Raw genomic sequence first — 15551 nt, 5'->3', positions numbered from 1 at the left:
TTAGCTGCACTTGCCCTACAAACACAGCTTTTTTCTACTGTCCTGCTGAACTGCACTTCTTGAAAGTGCAGAAAAAAAGGATAGACAAACTAATGATTTATATCGCTACAGGAGAGTTAATGCAGTTTATCCAAGATTTGTTAATTAGCTGCTTTAAGACTGAAATCATGTTGTAATCCTTTTCTCAACAGTTTTCCCTTGTGAGGTTCATTCATACCCACTTGTTAAAGCCACCTCTACACAGCCACTATTTTCACTAACAAAAGTTTTCTTTTTCCAAGCATCCATGCCCTGGATGCTGCCATAACCCCTTCCTACAAACTTTTCATCTATCAAGACAACCATAGAACTTTAGCACACAAACTTGCTTCTGTGCAAGGTGGTCAGCATTTTTTTGTCCTCTGCATGTGCACCACTATAGCCAACTCTCTTTAGCATGTGATAAAAGAGAGAGGGAAAAAAAAAGGAAAAGATGCCACTATGACTGCTGACCTGGAAGTCCACTCACATACAATCCTTAATTCCCACTCCTGTCCATTGAAACAACAGCAACCAAAACTGAGCCAAGAGTAATCACCTTCTATCAAAGATACTTTGGTCTTCCTTTGTGTGAAGGCATGGAGAGAACTCTGATTGCAAGAGTTCTGCACCATTTGCTCCAGCAGCTACATAAATTTCCCTATTAGTTCTCCCCTCAATTTCATTTTCAGTTCTTTCATGCTATTCTACTACATTCTGATGTCATTCAAATGTACCAGGAACTCACCCACCTACATTCTTTACAATGTTTCCTCCACAACACCTTTGAAATAAGGATTGAGTTTTACATGTATATATACACACACACACAGGTGTTCAATCATTATTATTTTTAAATCACTTTTTTCCTTAATTACTTTTTTCCAACTAGTGATTCTTCAGTCCTAGAATGTTTTCGCATTAAATATTTAAAACACACCTTCTCTTAGCATTTGGAAGGTTTTCTGAACATTCCCAGTGCATTGTATACATCATCACATAGAAGAAACTGAAGCCTCTTCAATGCACTGCTCCACTAACACTTTCAAAAAGAGATATTTCAATGCTATCTTTTCCCAGTATATTAGACACTAAATCCTTTCTGCTCCACAATCCTCCAAATCCTTTTCATTTTTTCATTAGAAAGGAACAAAAAAGAAACTTAAACCCTTGCACAAGCTATGAACATGTGCATAGAAAACAGGAGGGAAGGGAAATAATTAACAAGTGAGAATTGCTATGAAGGTCTATCTAACTAAACAGCTTATAGGGAAACCTGCAAGGTTTAAGACTGAGCCACATAGATTAAAGGCAAAATGTTAATGCCTATAGAAGTAGAAGACAAAAAGGCCTATGTAAGTTGTCATTATTAAAATGCCTTAGGGAAACTTTCTTATGTTAATTCAAACTGAAAAGGTTAAAACCTTAAATGGTATTACGTTCACCTTGTATGCAGTGCTTCCATACAGTGAAAGAAGAACATACAACTTACTCTTGCAGAAACACCAGCTGTTGCTACGTGACCCACTAACTCCACAGATTTAAGGGAAAAGCCTAAAGAGAAACATGCCACAAAGTACTTAAGCTTCAGTCAACGCTCAACTTTCTAATAGTGTGGAGCATGTGAACACAGCAATTCCTATGAAACCCAGCAACAGTAAAAGCCCAAGGCATCAGTTAAACACTACATGGACTACAGGAATCAGAAATACTTTCAATTAACCTTCCAGAATGTCATTTTCAACACGGTGGAAATGCAAGCTGAGTTAGCAGACTGTTTTAAACCTCTTGTGCATGTTCTTAGAAAAACCTTGTTTCTCCCTATACCCACAAACTGCTACGATTTTCTGTTAGCATTCTGCCTATAGCATTTCTGAGCATAAAGTTGCACTACTGAATAATTGAAATATGGACAGATCTTATCTGTTTCCATAAGGTACATGATGAAAGTATGTAAATACTTCTAAATTAACAGATTCATACTACACAAAACTGAAAATTGGCACAGAAATTAGTAATTACTTGAACTGCTGTAACTGGTAAGCCACACGCTGAAGACCAGCAGCATTTTACCACACATTTAGCATTCATTCACTGTAGTTGCTTACGTCTTCAAAGCACACCACCACACAGGAGTTTAAAGTTCTGTGTAAGATTTTCTTATGCTGTTCCTTACTTCTTTCATACAAACTGCCTTGTTCACCATTTTTCTTCATTAGATCTCAAAAGTTCTTTTGATCTCGCAGATATCAGCTTACATGCAGCTGCTTCCTATGAAGAGTAGTAAAAGACTTTGGGTTGTGAAGGCTGTCTGCTGTTTTTAATATTTTATGTCTCTCACTACATAATCACTAAGTTTAAGCCCCCACAATATGAACACTAACCTACTAGGGAGCTAAAGTCAGAAAAACCATGCAGACTTTCTGATGAAACCCACAGAATTTGTTTTGTTTGCCGTTTAAGCAGATCATTAGTAAATTTTAATTAAAGAGTCCCTTAGCCACTTGATTTTGAACGTATATATTTCTGACATTAAGTTCCTTCATCAGAAATCAGGTATTAAAAGCAAGATCTAATTACAGAATCATACAATTGCTCAGGTTGGAAAAGACCTTAAACATAATCAAGTCCAACCACAACCTAACTATAATATTCTAACTCTAACAACTCTCCACTGGGATGGTGACTCAACCACCTCCCTGGGGAGCCTATTCCAGTGCTTAACAACCCTTTCTGTAAAAGAAGTGTTTCCTGATACCCAACCTAACCTTACCCTGGCACAACTTGAGGCCATTTCCCCTCATCCTGTCAGCTGTCACCAGTGAGAAGAGACCAACCCTGCTCTCTCTGTAAGTACCTTTCAGATACTGGAAGAGAGCAATAAGGTCTCCCCTGAGCCTCCTTTTCCCCAGACTAACAGCCCCAGTTCTTTCAGTCTCTCCTCATAGGGCCCATTCTCCAAGCCCTTCAACAGGCTCCATATTCTCCTTGTTGCCCTTCTTTGGACCTACTCCAGCACCTCAATGTCCTTTCTGTATTTATTCCACGACAACTGAGTACAAAACACCAGCAGTGACAAAACGAGGCACCTTAAGTTTCAGCATAATTATATTTGGTAGTCTCATAATTTTCAAAAAGTAGAAAGACTTAAGCATTTTCACTAATTCAGCCTTTAGTCACAGAGTTGAGAACCTGTCATTCCAACACCCAACTTCCACAGAACTTCAAAATTAGACTACATGGGACAAACCACCATATTTAAATTTTAAAAAAGGATAGGATTCAGAAGTCTACTCCAGCTGCCTTCTTGCATATGCTTTGCAAATTAGGAATTCTTAGCCTAGAACTCTTTTGCAGCCTTTAAGACCTAATATCTACATTTTGAAATAAATGGCAGGAGGAAGATGTAACAACAGTAGTGATGCCTTCTGGAAAAAAAAAAAAGCAGAAAAAAACTTTCTAAAATGCTGGCGGGAACAGCAAGGGAATACATGGCTTTCTACAAAGACTTAACGATTAGCTGTAATCAGTTAGAATCAATGCAATGACAGCAGAAAGGTTTCAGAAGACAATTTTTTCTATCACATTTATAAACTTTATCACCATTAATTAAAAAGTCTATATCCCTCATGGCAGCAATCAAAATTAATTCTCCTCCAAATTCTCTGTAAAGTAGATAGAAACAGTGCCATATTGTTTCCTATAGTTGAATGAGGGAAAAAGGTACAATTTCAAAAGAAAGAAAATAAGTTTGTTGAGTTGCACAACTCTTAACAATCACTGAATCACCAAGGTTGGAAAAGGCCAAAATCATGTAGTCTGATTATTCATCTACCACCAGTATTTTCCCATGTCCCTTAAGTATCACAGCTCCACATTTCTTGAACACCTCCAGGGATGGTGACTTCACCACCTCCCTGGGTAGCCTGTGCCAATGCATCACTACTCTTTCTGAAAATAAATAGTTCCTACTATTCAACCTGAACTTCCCCTGGTTATCACTAGTTATGAGGGAGAAGAGGTTGACCCCCACCTCACTGCAACTTCCTTTCAGGTAGTCATAAAGAGCAATAAGGTCTCCCTTGAGCCTCCTCTTCTCCAGACTGTACAATTCCAGCTCCCTCAGAGACTCCCCATAAGACTCATACTCCAGACCCCTTGCCAGCTTTGTTGATCTTCTTTAGGCATGCTCCAGGGCCTTCATGTCTTTCTTATAATGAGGGGCCCAAAACCGGACACCGTACTCAAGGTGCTCTTCTTCCACTACCTCCTGGAAAGCAAAAATGTAGTAAGAGGGCATGTAGTGACAGGACAAGGAGAAACAGTTTTAAATTGGATGAGGGTAGATTTAGATATCAGGAAGAAATCCTTCACTGTGAGTTGGTAAGACTGGAAAAGACTGTCCAGTGAGGTTGTGAATGCACTCTCCCTGGAAGCATTCAAGGTCAGGCTGGATGGAGCTCTGAGCAACCTGGTCTAGAGGTGCCCCTGCCTATAGAAGGGAGGCTGGAACTAGATGATTTTAAAGGTCCCTTCCCACCCAAACCATTCTATGATTCTGTGATTCTTCAGAGACCTGCTTCTCCTTTGGCAAGTTGCCAATGGATGTATCAATCCCTGGATGATTACAAAAGGTACCTAGGACAAAACAAATCATCTCTGAGATTGCTTTTAACTGAAAATGGTTATGGCCACTATTTTAAGCAGAATTCAATCCTGTACCAGTTCAAGCTTCTCTGGGCTAGGATCCAACTCACTTCAGGATTCAAGTCAAGCATAAGGGAATGATATAGGAACAGACAATTCTGGAAAAGTATAGAAGTAAAATGATATATATGTACACATCTAAAATTGTTAATGACATTTCCATCTAGATACAAAAAACCCTTAATTTAGCCAAGGAATTTTTTTTTTAGTGTCACATTGTTAGGTGTGACCTTTGAGGGAGCTCTAACCAGTGAGCATTATGGAACTTAATTATGAGATAAAAGAAATTAGATGGTATTCAAATAGGTAAAAAGCTGTCACAAAAAGAAAGAAGAAGGAATCTATTCTCCACATCTCTGGGGAGTACTATAATTAGTAACAAGCTCAGATTAGAGCAAAAAAAGCTTAAGTTAGGCATATGGGAATTTCTCTCAGAGTAGATGAAACAAGCATCCCTCTCAGACTTGGCTGCTTCTGTCTGGAACAAGGACACGGACTTCATTTTCTGAGGTCACCTCCAACCCTCCCTTCTCTATCTAGGTGGAAGTCAGTTACTTGTATGTTTGAACTTTACATGTGGTAAATGAATAAACACACTGTGAAGTTCTTAACAGGATCCTGTAAATTAATTCATTATGCATTCAGATTTTCCACTGGAACAGGACACAGCTTTTGGCTTCGTTTCTACCGTTTATAGCTCCACAAAATTAGAGCCTGAAAGATCCACGTTCATGGTACCTTGCAATTGCGGCAAAGCTATAGCTACAAAATTGTACTGGTGCTGCAAAGGCAGCAGGAAAGCCTGTGCAGCAGTCCCTTGCAGCCAGCAGGTGATCAGAGCAAAAAGGCAGATCACCTCCAGAGAATCTGAGACTTGGATGAAAAAAAGTCAAGCAGCTTTTTTATATATAAAGATTAAGACTGAATTACTAACATTTTACAGAATAAATTAGCAGAAATTCCAATAGGTTCAAGTCTCCCAAAAGATGAGCCTGCACACCTGTAACAGTCTCCAGTATGCTGCCTCTCCACGTACCTCCTGAGTTCATGGTAAAAACATATTTTTACTAAATGCATTTACAAAAATAAAAAAAAAAAAAACACCCACAAAGTAAATACCACACTACCCCCTTACTACCTTCAGAGTAAAACAAATACTGCTTATTTGAACAGGCTGCCCAGAGAAGCTGTAGATGCCCCATCACTGCAGGCGCTCAAGGCCAGGCTGAACGAGGCCCTGAGCAGCCTGATCCAGTGGGAGCAACCAGCCCACAGCAGGGGGTTGGGACTGGATGATCTTCTCCAATCCAAGCCATTCTATGATGCTATGATTACTTTCACAGCAATCACAAATGTTGTTATCAATAAAACTATAATAAATTACCAGCTACAAACAGCAGCTACTTACCACTAGCAAGAAAAATACTAAGTTTCAAGCTTTACAAAGAGCAACTCCTTTTGCTTTCATGAAAGTTGGGATGCTCTAATTAACCTCTTGCCTCAGCCATCAAGGTGGATTTGAAACTTACTAGACAATGTGAAAATAAGTAGATAAAAGAAAAAAAAAAGAGAGAAAATAAAGGAAAGGAGCTGGCCCTCAACTTTTCAGATTTACTCAAAAAAATTAAGTTTTTACAACTAAGAATAGGCTACTCTGAAAAAGTGAAAAGGCCCACTAATTGCTCCATCAAGTCCACACAATCTATGATAATTTTAATTATATTATTGGCTTCAAGGATCATACAAGGAGTTTCAAAAAGAGCTTCAACACATTTCATCTTATCACATAAAACCCATTTTCTAAACCTTTACCTTCATCTATTCCAAATAAATTGCAAGAAAAATGGCATTTCATACTGCAGATTTAAAGACCTTGGACAACTGTCACAGAATATTTTTGAAACAAACCTGTGTTTTCCTACAACAACCTAGAATTTCCCCTTATAGAAAACTCTCTCAAACACCTGAAACTTACACCCTTCAACTATACACAACTCTTGGCATAAAACAGAGTGGCAGAAAGAAACAAAATTGGGAACATGGAAATCCAACACAGGTAAGGGAGCGGAGGGGGGATAAAAGTGCCTGTTAGCTTTGACTGAGAATTCCAGAATCTGGGTTGGTATGTGGTATGGGTGACTCTTTTCAGCTACTCATTTTAGCTAACTCTTCAAATAAGCAGAGCAGATGAAGTATAAGAAATACAGAGGAAGACATTACTATGGTGTACTTTCTGCTACATTCCTTTCTTGGTGAAGATATAAATGGGCTTGCATATGCTATTGCATAAAAGCTTCACAAAGCTTCAACATTTAAAATTATTGTTCTTTTCTTGGGTCCCTAGTGATCTAAGACAGCTAGCTACATGAGAATACAATTTCAGTAATGCAAATAAGTAAAAGTCAGAATTTTCAGCTTAGCTTTTCTGGTATGTACATCCCTTTGATCAGTCCATCTTACATTAAAGTAGTTGTATAGATATCCCTTAATGCTAGAAGTTCTAGGGCAAATAAAAAATCATAACAATAACATGATAGAAAGAGCAGCAGTGACAGCAGAGCAGCAAGGTGCCAGGCTACAGTAAGTAGGATTTGCTCAAATGCAACAGACCTGAGCACAGAAATTAAGAAGGTGTTTACCTTCAGAAGACCTCTAGTAGAAAATGATCTCCAGCAAGATCTCCTTGCCTCCACTGCCAATCCTCAAATGAGGGCTGGGAAGGGATGGATGCTGGCTCCACCCCTTCTGGTCACTCAGATACACTGCATACACCTGAGCTCCCCTGGATTAGCCCTGCCTCTCTGCCAGGTGCTCAATCACTGTTTCAAGCCATGATTCAGCATTTGTGCAAAATCTCACAAGACTTGAAGTCACTTAAAAAAGAGATGCAGAAGACAGCAAATAACTTCACTATGAGAGTAAAACAGCTCCATCTACACCAGCCTTCCAAGAGACATGGTAATTCACCATTTTGAGGTATTTATTCATTTCATCAATTCACCCAAACATTACACAACATCCAGACTTTTCCTTAAGTTTGTACCAGACCAATACACACACTACAAACTTAACGATGTGATGTTATTTAACAGACAGATGTTCTCTCTCTGAAATTGACTCATGAGCTCTGGTCCTGGATGTCTTTCAAACTCAGAGCAACAGACTGGAAAAGAAATCAGCAGTGTGGTATAAACTGGCCCCACACTTCCAGCACAGTCCAGTTTTCTGGGCTGGGAGCTAACCAACCCCATTCTTCTGTCCCTAATACCAGATGCAGCACAACATGCAGCAAATGCACATCTTTCCCTGCTGCCTGGTTTAATGCTATCACCTTTTTCAGAAAAACAAACTAAGACAAGTGTTATTTTACACTGAAGCTTAAACCATTCCAGTATTATCCACGGTTTGTATCTGACTTCCACTATTTCCTTACGGCTTTGAACAACTGACAGCCTGTATTGCTACCAGTTATTGGAAATGTAAGATTGCTCTAAAAGAACTAAAAATTCACTGAAAACTCCCATTCACAACTCTAGATGTAGTCTGGCAAAATCTGGAGGTATTCTGGTTCTAATTTTTCTATTCATACAGGAAAGAATAACTTAACAGACCTTTTTTGATTAAATCTGTTCAGTTAAACATATTGTTCCGCCTGAACTTTGGAAAATGCAATATTTTTTTCATTTTCTTTATGCTTTCTCCTTAATTTTCACTTAAAATTTGAACATGAAGTTTCAGCTTTCTCCCTCATGTTTTTAAGACCACTTCATGCTCCAGAACCACACGCATGGAGAAATGCCTCAGAAGCAGTGCCATAAGTAGCTCTTCTTTCTCTCAGCTGTCAGGGTAGCAACAAATGCCAAATACACTTGTACATAGCAAACCTTCCAGACCTGCAGTTTGGTAAGATACAATTCTGAAAGAATTTTTAGAGCTCTTAAAGATTATAAATACATGAGATTTTTTTTTTTTTTTTTTTTTTTTAAAGAGCAGAGATTCAAATAATGAGGAGAAAAGACTTAGCTCTATGGGTTACCACTTGCACAGGGCACCACAAGATTTGCTGGAAATCTGTTTAAAAATGCTCATCATGAGAAGATTTAGTAATTTGACTAAAGAATTACATTGTTTATAAACTGACACTTTACAAGGCACCAGCAAGTTATCTTTCTTACTACTTCTAGGAAAATTAGCACAAAAATAGAAAAGTGTAAGCTTGCTTAGCACTTATAAAGAGAAGACTTTCCAATTTAGGCAATGAAGACATAGCTGAGCCTACAGCTGCTGCGCAAAGCAGCGAAAAAACTGACAGTAACTTTAAAGAAAGATCTTTGCCATCTTCTACTGAATAAAGAAAATTAAAATAAGGTAAAGCCAATGGAGCATTGAGATGGGAGTTTTGTGTCATTTCAGGGCCATTATTCAATATGAACAGCCACCAGCTGACTGTTAAGTCTTCCTAGAGCTCACATACAGCTTGCATTTACCAGGAAGCATACATAAGCATACTGGACTGGGATACTAGAATATTACATCTTGGAGCTCGTGAACAAAGCTTATATTTCTGATAAATATTTCTTCCACGCTTTATATATATCCAAGTGATTTAGGTACTTCAGGGTGAGGAGGCATTGCCACGTTCCTTATGTGTGTGCACAGGGACTATACCATATGGGCAGCAGAACCAGCTCCCGGCACTGCTGTCAGCAGCCACCTGCTGGTCCCCTGCCATAGCACTGAAAACATACAGCACCTCAGTGCTAACACCTCATCTCCCTTAAATCTGAAGATGAATACCAGCTACCACAGCTGCTGTTGGGAGCGGGAGACCAGGGTTGGTGGGCAGCAAGAGACAAAATAAAATTGTAATAAAAATAAACCCTTGACTGAAGCTGCTATACTATGTTCAGTATTTTTAGCTTAAGAGGTTACAATCACTGCTGAAAAAATTGAGACTGCTACCAAATGCTGTCATCTCATTTTTCTAATACAAAGCCAAGAATCCTGTAGAAACACCTGAATTCTCAAGCAGCCCATCATTAAATCTTGCATTCATAAAGCAGTCTTATCTCAAAAGCAAGTCTAACTTACAATTATCTTTTATATTTCTGTACTGCATTTTTATCTAAGTACACTTACTTAGCTCCTGCTTTTCTGAGCAAGCTAGTTGTGCTTAGAATAAAGGCGAGGTTCAGGTTCTTAGAATTTGCTCTAAATTAGTAAGATTTCTTTGTAATAGATGTTTAAATGTAAACAAGCTCTCATTCACCAGATTAATCCACTTCCATGACTTTAAAAGACTGCTTAAAGCCAGACAGAGCCTGTTACTCTGTTTATAGACAGTTTCCCTACTTTTTAGCCACTGGAGACTAAGAGGACTTAATAGTTCTGGAATTAGGACCTTAAGAGTTGCTAGAAGTTGCATCTTTAGTTAGCAACAACAATTATTCAGAATTAGTCTCAGTTTAGTCTGTTTATTTCAGAGACACTACGTTGGGAACAACGTAGATTTGCATCCTGTTTATTAACCAGGCAAGGATACCACAGCCACCAGAGCTGGAAGGCTCTTTTCCAACATCATGACATTACGATCAAGCACTGTGGCTCAACCTCAGTATTTGTTTGACCAGTCTCAGTCCTTGGAGAAGAAAAACAACAGTTAAACCACCATGTAACAGTAAGGAATTTCAGGTTAGCTAACAAGCAGTAGAAATTCTACTGCTTAACCTTGCTGGATTTTCCTTCACTGTAATCCAAAGGAATACTGATGTGAATGCCATGCTCAAGATGGCAGACTATTTTAAGGGATATGGATACACAAAAGTACTCTCAGAGAAATACAATTCCCAATAACATGCTGGAAAAAAAAAGTTTGGTAAATTAATATTTTTATTCAGCTTAGCTGACATGTTCTAAGGATGGGGAAGATGAACTCTCTTGATGAGTTTCTGATCCACCTACTACTTTAAAGCGTTTATTTTATAAATAGTGATAAAGATGACATAATTCATCCACACTGTGAGAAGTAACATCAGGAGTTAACTGACATTTTCCTACCACATGTTTTTAGACAAACATAAAACTGATGTGCTGGATCAGACCCAGAGATCCATTAGTCCAGTTTCCTCTCTGACAAAGAACAGTGTTGGAAGCTTTCGCAAGGGTCCTAAAAGGTCTGTTTCACATCTGTGAATAACTACCCTACCTTTTACAGAACACGAAGGCCACCGACTTTATCCTAGCTATTATCCACCCTTAAGTCCATTACTTTAAAGTAATGTAAATAAACTCACTATCAATAGTAAATTTTATTTAAAAAGCAAATATTTATTTATATCAGCTATAAGGACAAACTTCATTTTTCCACAGTAGGTCTGAAAGCTCTGAGTAATCCACAGAGATAACAAACCAAGAGTCAGGCATGTAATAACCCTCTGTATTGTAGACTCTTTGAAAGCAAAACCTAAATAGAAACAAGGGTTTTTTGTTTTTTTTTTTAATTATTATTTGTTTTTTGCTTTAGGCAAGGCTTTTTTGTTTATTAGTTTTTACCTTTTAAATGCTTCAGCAGGGTTCCTCTCACATTCCCCGGGTTGCAAGAGGCTTTGAATGGCAGGATCTCTTAGTTTGTCCTCATATCCCTGGATCAGTCCACTGCGGCAGATCTGTGCAATTAAACCTCTAATAAACCCTCCAACACACAGTGTGTCAGAGTCCTGGGCTCTGCAGAAATGGAAGGCTAGGGCTTGCCGATGTAAGCCTCTTTGTAGGTTTGCAGGTGAGCTTGGCCAGAGTAATTCAGTACAAAGGGCTGTCTTCCCACTACCGGGCCCTCCTACCAACAATACACCCCAGGCAGCTCCTCTCCCAGAGACAACACCGGTATTATTCCCAGAACTCGCTGCAAGAGATGGTTTGTTGGCAGCACTACTGCTGCAGTTAGCTTTCTCCTGGAGGCAGTGCTGAAGCTTGTGGAAAACCCACTCCCTACAGTAAAACTGCTTTCCCTGAAGCAAGCTGGTTTGAGCCATTTTACAAAGCTTCTTCTCTTGGACTTGTCATAAGCAGCAGTACACCTTCAACATCTTAGCGCAGGGAGGCATGGGTCCATCTTGCACAGAAAGATCTTCTGCTCAGAACTTGACAACGCATAACATAATCAGTTAACCTTCCCCAAAACACTTAACAGCATCTTCTCACAAAGGGTGTTACTCCATTTGAATGCTGTTACAAGTAGCGAAACACAATCACTGCTCAGCTGACATCATGAAGCAGCATCTGATACCAACGCTCAACAACACTTCTCCTATGGCTCAAAAGTCCATACAGCTCCATGGCTACATCTGTAGTTTATGCAGTTGCGCACGTTCCCAGCATACAGGGGAGACACTACATCTGCAAAAACTGAAGGGAAGCCAGCTTTTCAGTGTATACTAAATGCCTTTCAACTCTAGGCATTAATCTCTCCAGATATAAATCCAGAAAAAGCTGTCCATAACAAAATGTTCCTGCTGGGAATTTTATACAGAAAGCAATCCTTCTTCAGAGTACTATATACATATCCCAAACATGTGGATATGCACGACTTACTGAGAAACGGTCAGTTTGGACAAGAAACTTCACAGACTTCACGTATCTGGGCAAGCGTCTCAGAAGTGCTTTGGATTATGGTTTCTTAGGCAGTAGAGATGAAAGGGAAAAAAAGTGTTTACAACTTCTCATTTCAGTACATTCGTAAGCGTCTTCTTCAACAACCTGGATTCTTACTGAACCTGTTCTCAGGTATCTTAATCGAGAGACGTCAGAAGAGACAACATCTTCCCCTAGAGCTCTGAAATACAGAAGACAGCACTTTTAACCCTGCATGCAAGTCGTAATTCAGTCAGCTGCAAAGCAGACAACAAAGAGTGAAGTCAATGGCTCTTATCTTTAGTTTTGCCCGTACTATTCATCTAAAAAGCTGCTTTAAAAGGAAAAAAAAAAAAAGTTGTTTCAAGGTACAATTGGCTACATATAAAAACATAACAATAGACAGCTGTGACAGCGGCCTCAGAATCACAGCACAACGAGCCCCGCACTTCCTCCCTACGAGAGCCGAACGCTCCCTTTATCTCCGCTCACTCTTTCTCCCACGGCTCCAGCGCCGAACCCTCCCCGCGCGCAGCCTTCCAGCCGCTGCCCACGGCTTTCTCGGGAACTTTATCCCACAGACGAGCTGTGCCCACGGCTCCTCGCACACCCCTTTGTTCGCCGCCCGCCCGCAGCAGGACGGGGGCTGCCCCGGCTGCCGCTCCTGTCAGCCCCGGCGGCTCCCCGCCCGCACCCTCAGCCCGGGCTGCGCCGCCCCGCTCGGCGCGGCTCCCCGGCCGGGCACCCGACTCGCGCCGGCGATCCCGAAGCCGAGCGAACGGCCGCGTGCCCCCCCGCTCCCCTCCCCCAGCACGGCTCCGCACAAAGCCCCCGGCCGCAGCCGCCCGCCCGCCGCTGTCACTCCGCTGCCCACCTCCGCCAGGTACCGCCCAACGGCCGCCGACCGCCCCAGCGGCCGCCGGGCTGGGGGCCTCCCTTCCGCCGCTCAGCTTACCTCCACCATCGCCCCAGCGGCCGCTCCAGCCTCCCAGCGGCGCGGCGCGGCGCGGCGCGCCCCTCCTCTTCCTCCGTGCCACTCGGCTCCCGCCCCTGGGCTCCGCCGTGCCAGGCCCGCGGCCAGCCCGCTCCGCGGCGCCTCAGCCCGCCTGTGCTCTCCTCCGCGACTCCTTGACCCCTTCCGCCAGACCCCGCCCCGTCGCCTTGCCCCCGCCCCTGCCCGCCTCCCGCCCCGCCCCCTGCCCGCCTGCCGGCCCGACATCTGGCGGCAAGTAGTCCTGGGCGGAGGGAGACGCCGGGCGGGCGTTTCACCGCCCCTCCGCTTTGTCCCGCCGCGGCTGCTGTAGAGGGAGCGTCCAACGGCCGGAGCCCCCCGGCGGCGGGGCCCTGCAGGGGGCGGCAGCGCGGCTCCCGACGCCGGGGCGCGGCCGCGGGGTTTGCCCGCGTGGGGCGGAGCGCCCTGAGGGGAACTGCGGGGAGGGGGCGGGAGCATCGAAACTTGAAAAATAAAGGTTCTCGGCGAACGGTTGGATCGATGGCCGGTTGTTTTACTTAGGCGCAGAGCGCGGTAATTGTACGGTGTAAATCACGTATGCCATCTCTCTAGTGCGCGACTTCAGCTTTCCTTACTTTTGTTAACGTAGAAAAGAGCAGGCCTAACAGCTGTTTTCCCTTTGCCTGGCTGCTGCCTATTCCTATTTCACCCAAGCCAGCCCATCCCAGGCAGGGTTTCGCTACCTGCCTTGAGGAAGTGCAGCCTCACAGAACGTATGTGGTGATTCCAAGCAATTTTCCCCTTGCTCCTTACACCTCACACACTGAAAAACACATTTTTCCAAGCTTGCTGCAGGCCTGAGCGTGGGCTTAGCAGCACTCCAGCCTGGGGCTGATGGACTGGTGCAGACCCACGTAACACAGCTGCCTTCCTGCACCCTCCTTCAGTTTGCATACCCCTGAAAACTGCTGTGAGATCCCTTTGACAGGGCTGGAAACATCACTGGGCTCAGCAACCCTTCACAGTGCAGCCTACGTGCAGGGAAAAAGTGGGAGTTCACCCCTTATTTGGCTGCCTGAGAGCAAGGAGGGGAAAGGTTTCCATTAAAATTTCACCTCTTGGGCTGGCCACGTTATTTATAATAAGGCTCTTTCCTATTAGCTTTCTGATCAGGGGCTTTATGGTTGGTCTTCTCTCTGTACGGCTTTGTACACCAGGCAGTTAAAGCACTGCTTTACACCGAGTACATCCATGCAATATGGCACACTCATTTACTGCCCTCCAAGGAGTGTCCCAGGATTCTCTGTAGGAATAAAATGAAAAAATAAAGAATAAATTCATTTGGCATACTGAAGAGCTTAGAAAAACAAGTCTGCCTACTTCTGGAAACCAGTAGAACAAGTTTGAAGAACCTTTGGAAGCACTGAATTACGAATTTGCAAAGCAATGGGGAGTGGGGGAGAAACAGAAATAAGAATAGTAGTTAGAGAAAGTGTTGGTTTTGTTGGTTTTATATATATGTGTATATGTATGTATTTGTTTTCTTTTTTAGACCACATACTTCAGGCAAATAGTCTTCTCTAAACTTTTTTCTTTCCTAGCAGCACCTCCTCCTGAGAGCCTTTGAACTGCTAAATCTCTCCCCCTCTACCTCCCCTTTGTTTTTCTCTTAACAGTAAATGAATAGTGATAGATAACATTTAGAATGATGAAACTGTAGTTCTGGTCAGCTGAGTTGGCTGCAGACAAAACAGAGGTTGACAGAGTGAAAGAGACTGCAAAAAAACAACAAATAAAAATCTACCAAAGAACCTCCCCAAACAAGCAAGCAAACAAACAAACAAACAAAAACGAACACACACAAACACATCAAAAAGATCAAGATGCTGAGGGCCACATCTTAGACACAAGTATTAGGCTGGTGGTTGTTCAGGGAAACAAAATAGAAAAAATGAGAATTTGGGCCATGATGAAACCCAAGGGAAAATGGAGCTCCCCCTTTCTTGTTGACTGTGATGCAAAGACTGATTTACATGAGAAGTTGCTGTTAGATTCCACAACATCCAACATGAATTATAGTGTGGTTTGCTAAAATTAGATATTCAAATGTAATCAAGATTGCATTATAGACAATAACTAGAAAATACTAATTTTTCCATGCTAATATATAAATTCTGCAACTGAATAGATGACAGTAATTTGATTTTAGCATGGAACAGAAGACACACAATAAGCATCCCCTCAG

General features: G+C 41.9%; 1 protein-coding gene across 1 annotated transcript in view; it reads right to left on the bottom strand.

Moving 5' to 3' along the window:
* ANKRD50 (ankyrin repeat domain 50) overlaps window positions 1–13656 on the bottom strand; it is a 42809-nt gene extending 29153 nt beyond the window's left edge. Inside the window, exons 1-2 of the mRNA XM_031596842.2 lie at window positions 13310–13656; window positions 11278–12556 (exon numbers count right to left, since the gene is read on the bottom strand). Of these exons, the coding sequence (XP_031452702.1) occupies window positions 11278–11756 (479 nt within the window). The 5' untranslated portion in view covers window positions 11757–12556; window positions 13310–13656. The remainder of the gene's footprint in view (window positions 1–11277; window positions 12557–13309) is intronic.
* Window positions 13657–15551: the final 1895 nt, after the last annotated feature.

This window comes from Phasianus colchicus, chromosome 4 (genome assembly GCF_987193195.1).
Source record: "Phasianus colchicus chromosome 4, bPhaCol1.hap1.1, whole genome shotgun sequence".
In the NCBI taxonomy this organism is placed as follows: Eukaryota; Metazoa; Chordata; class Aves; order Galliformes; family Phasianidae; genus Phasianus; species Phasianus colchicus.
Note: the sequence above shows the minus strand (reverse complement) of the source record. Positions and strands in the feature narration are given on the sequence as shown.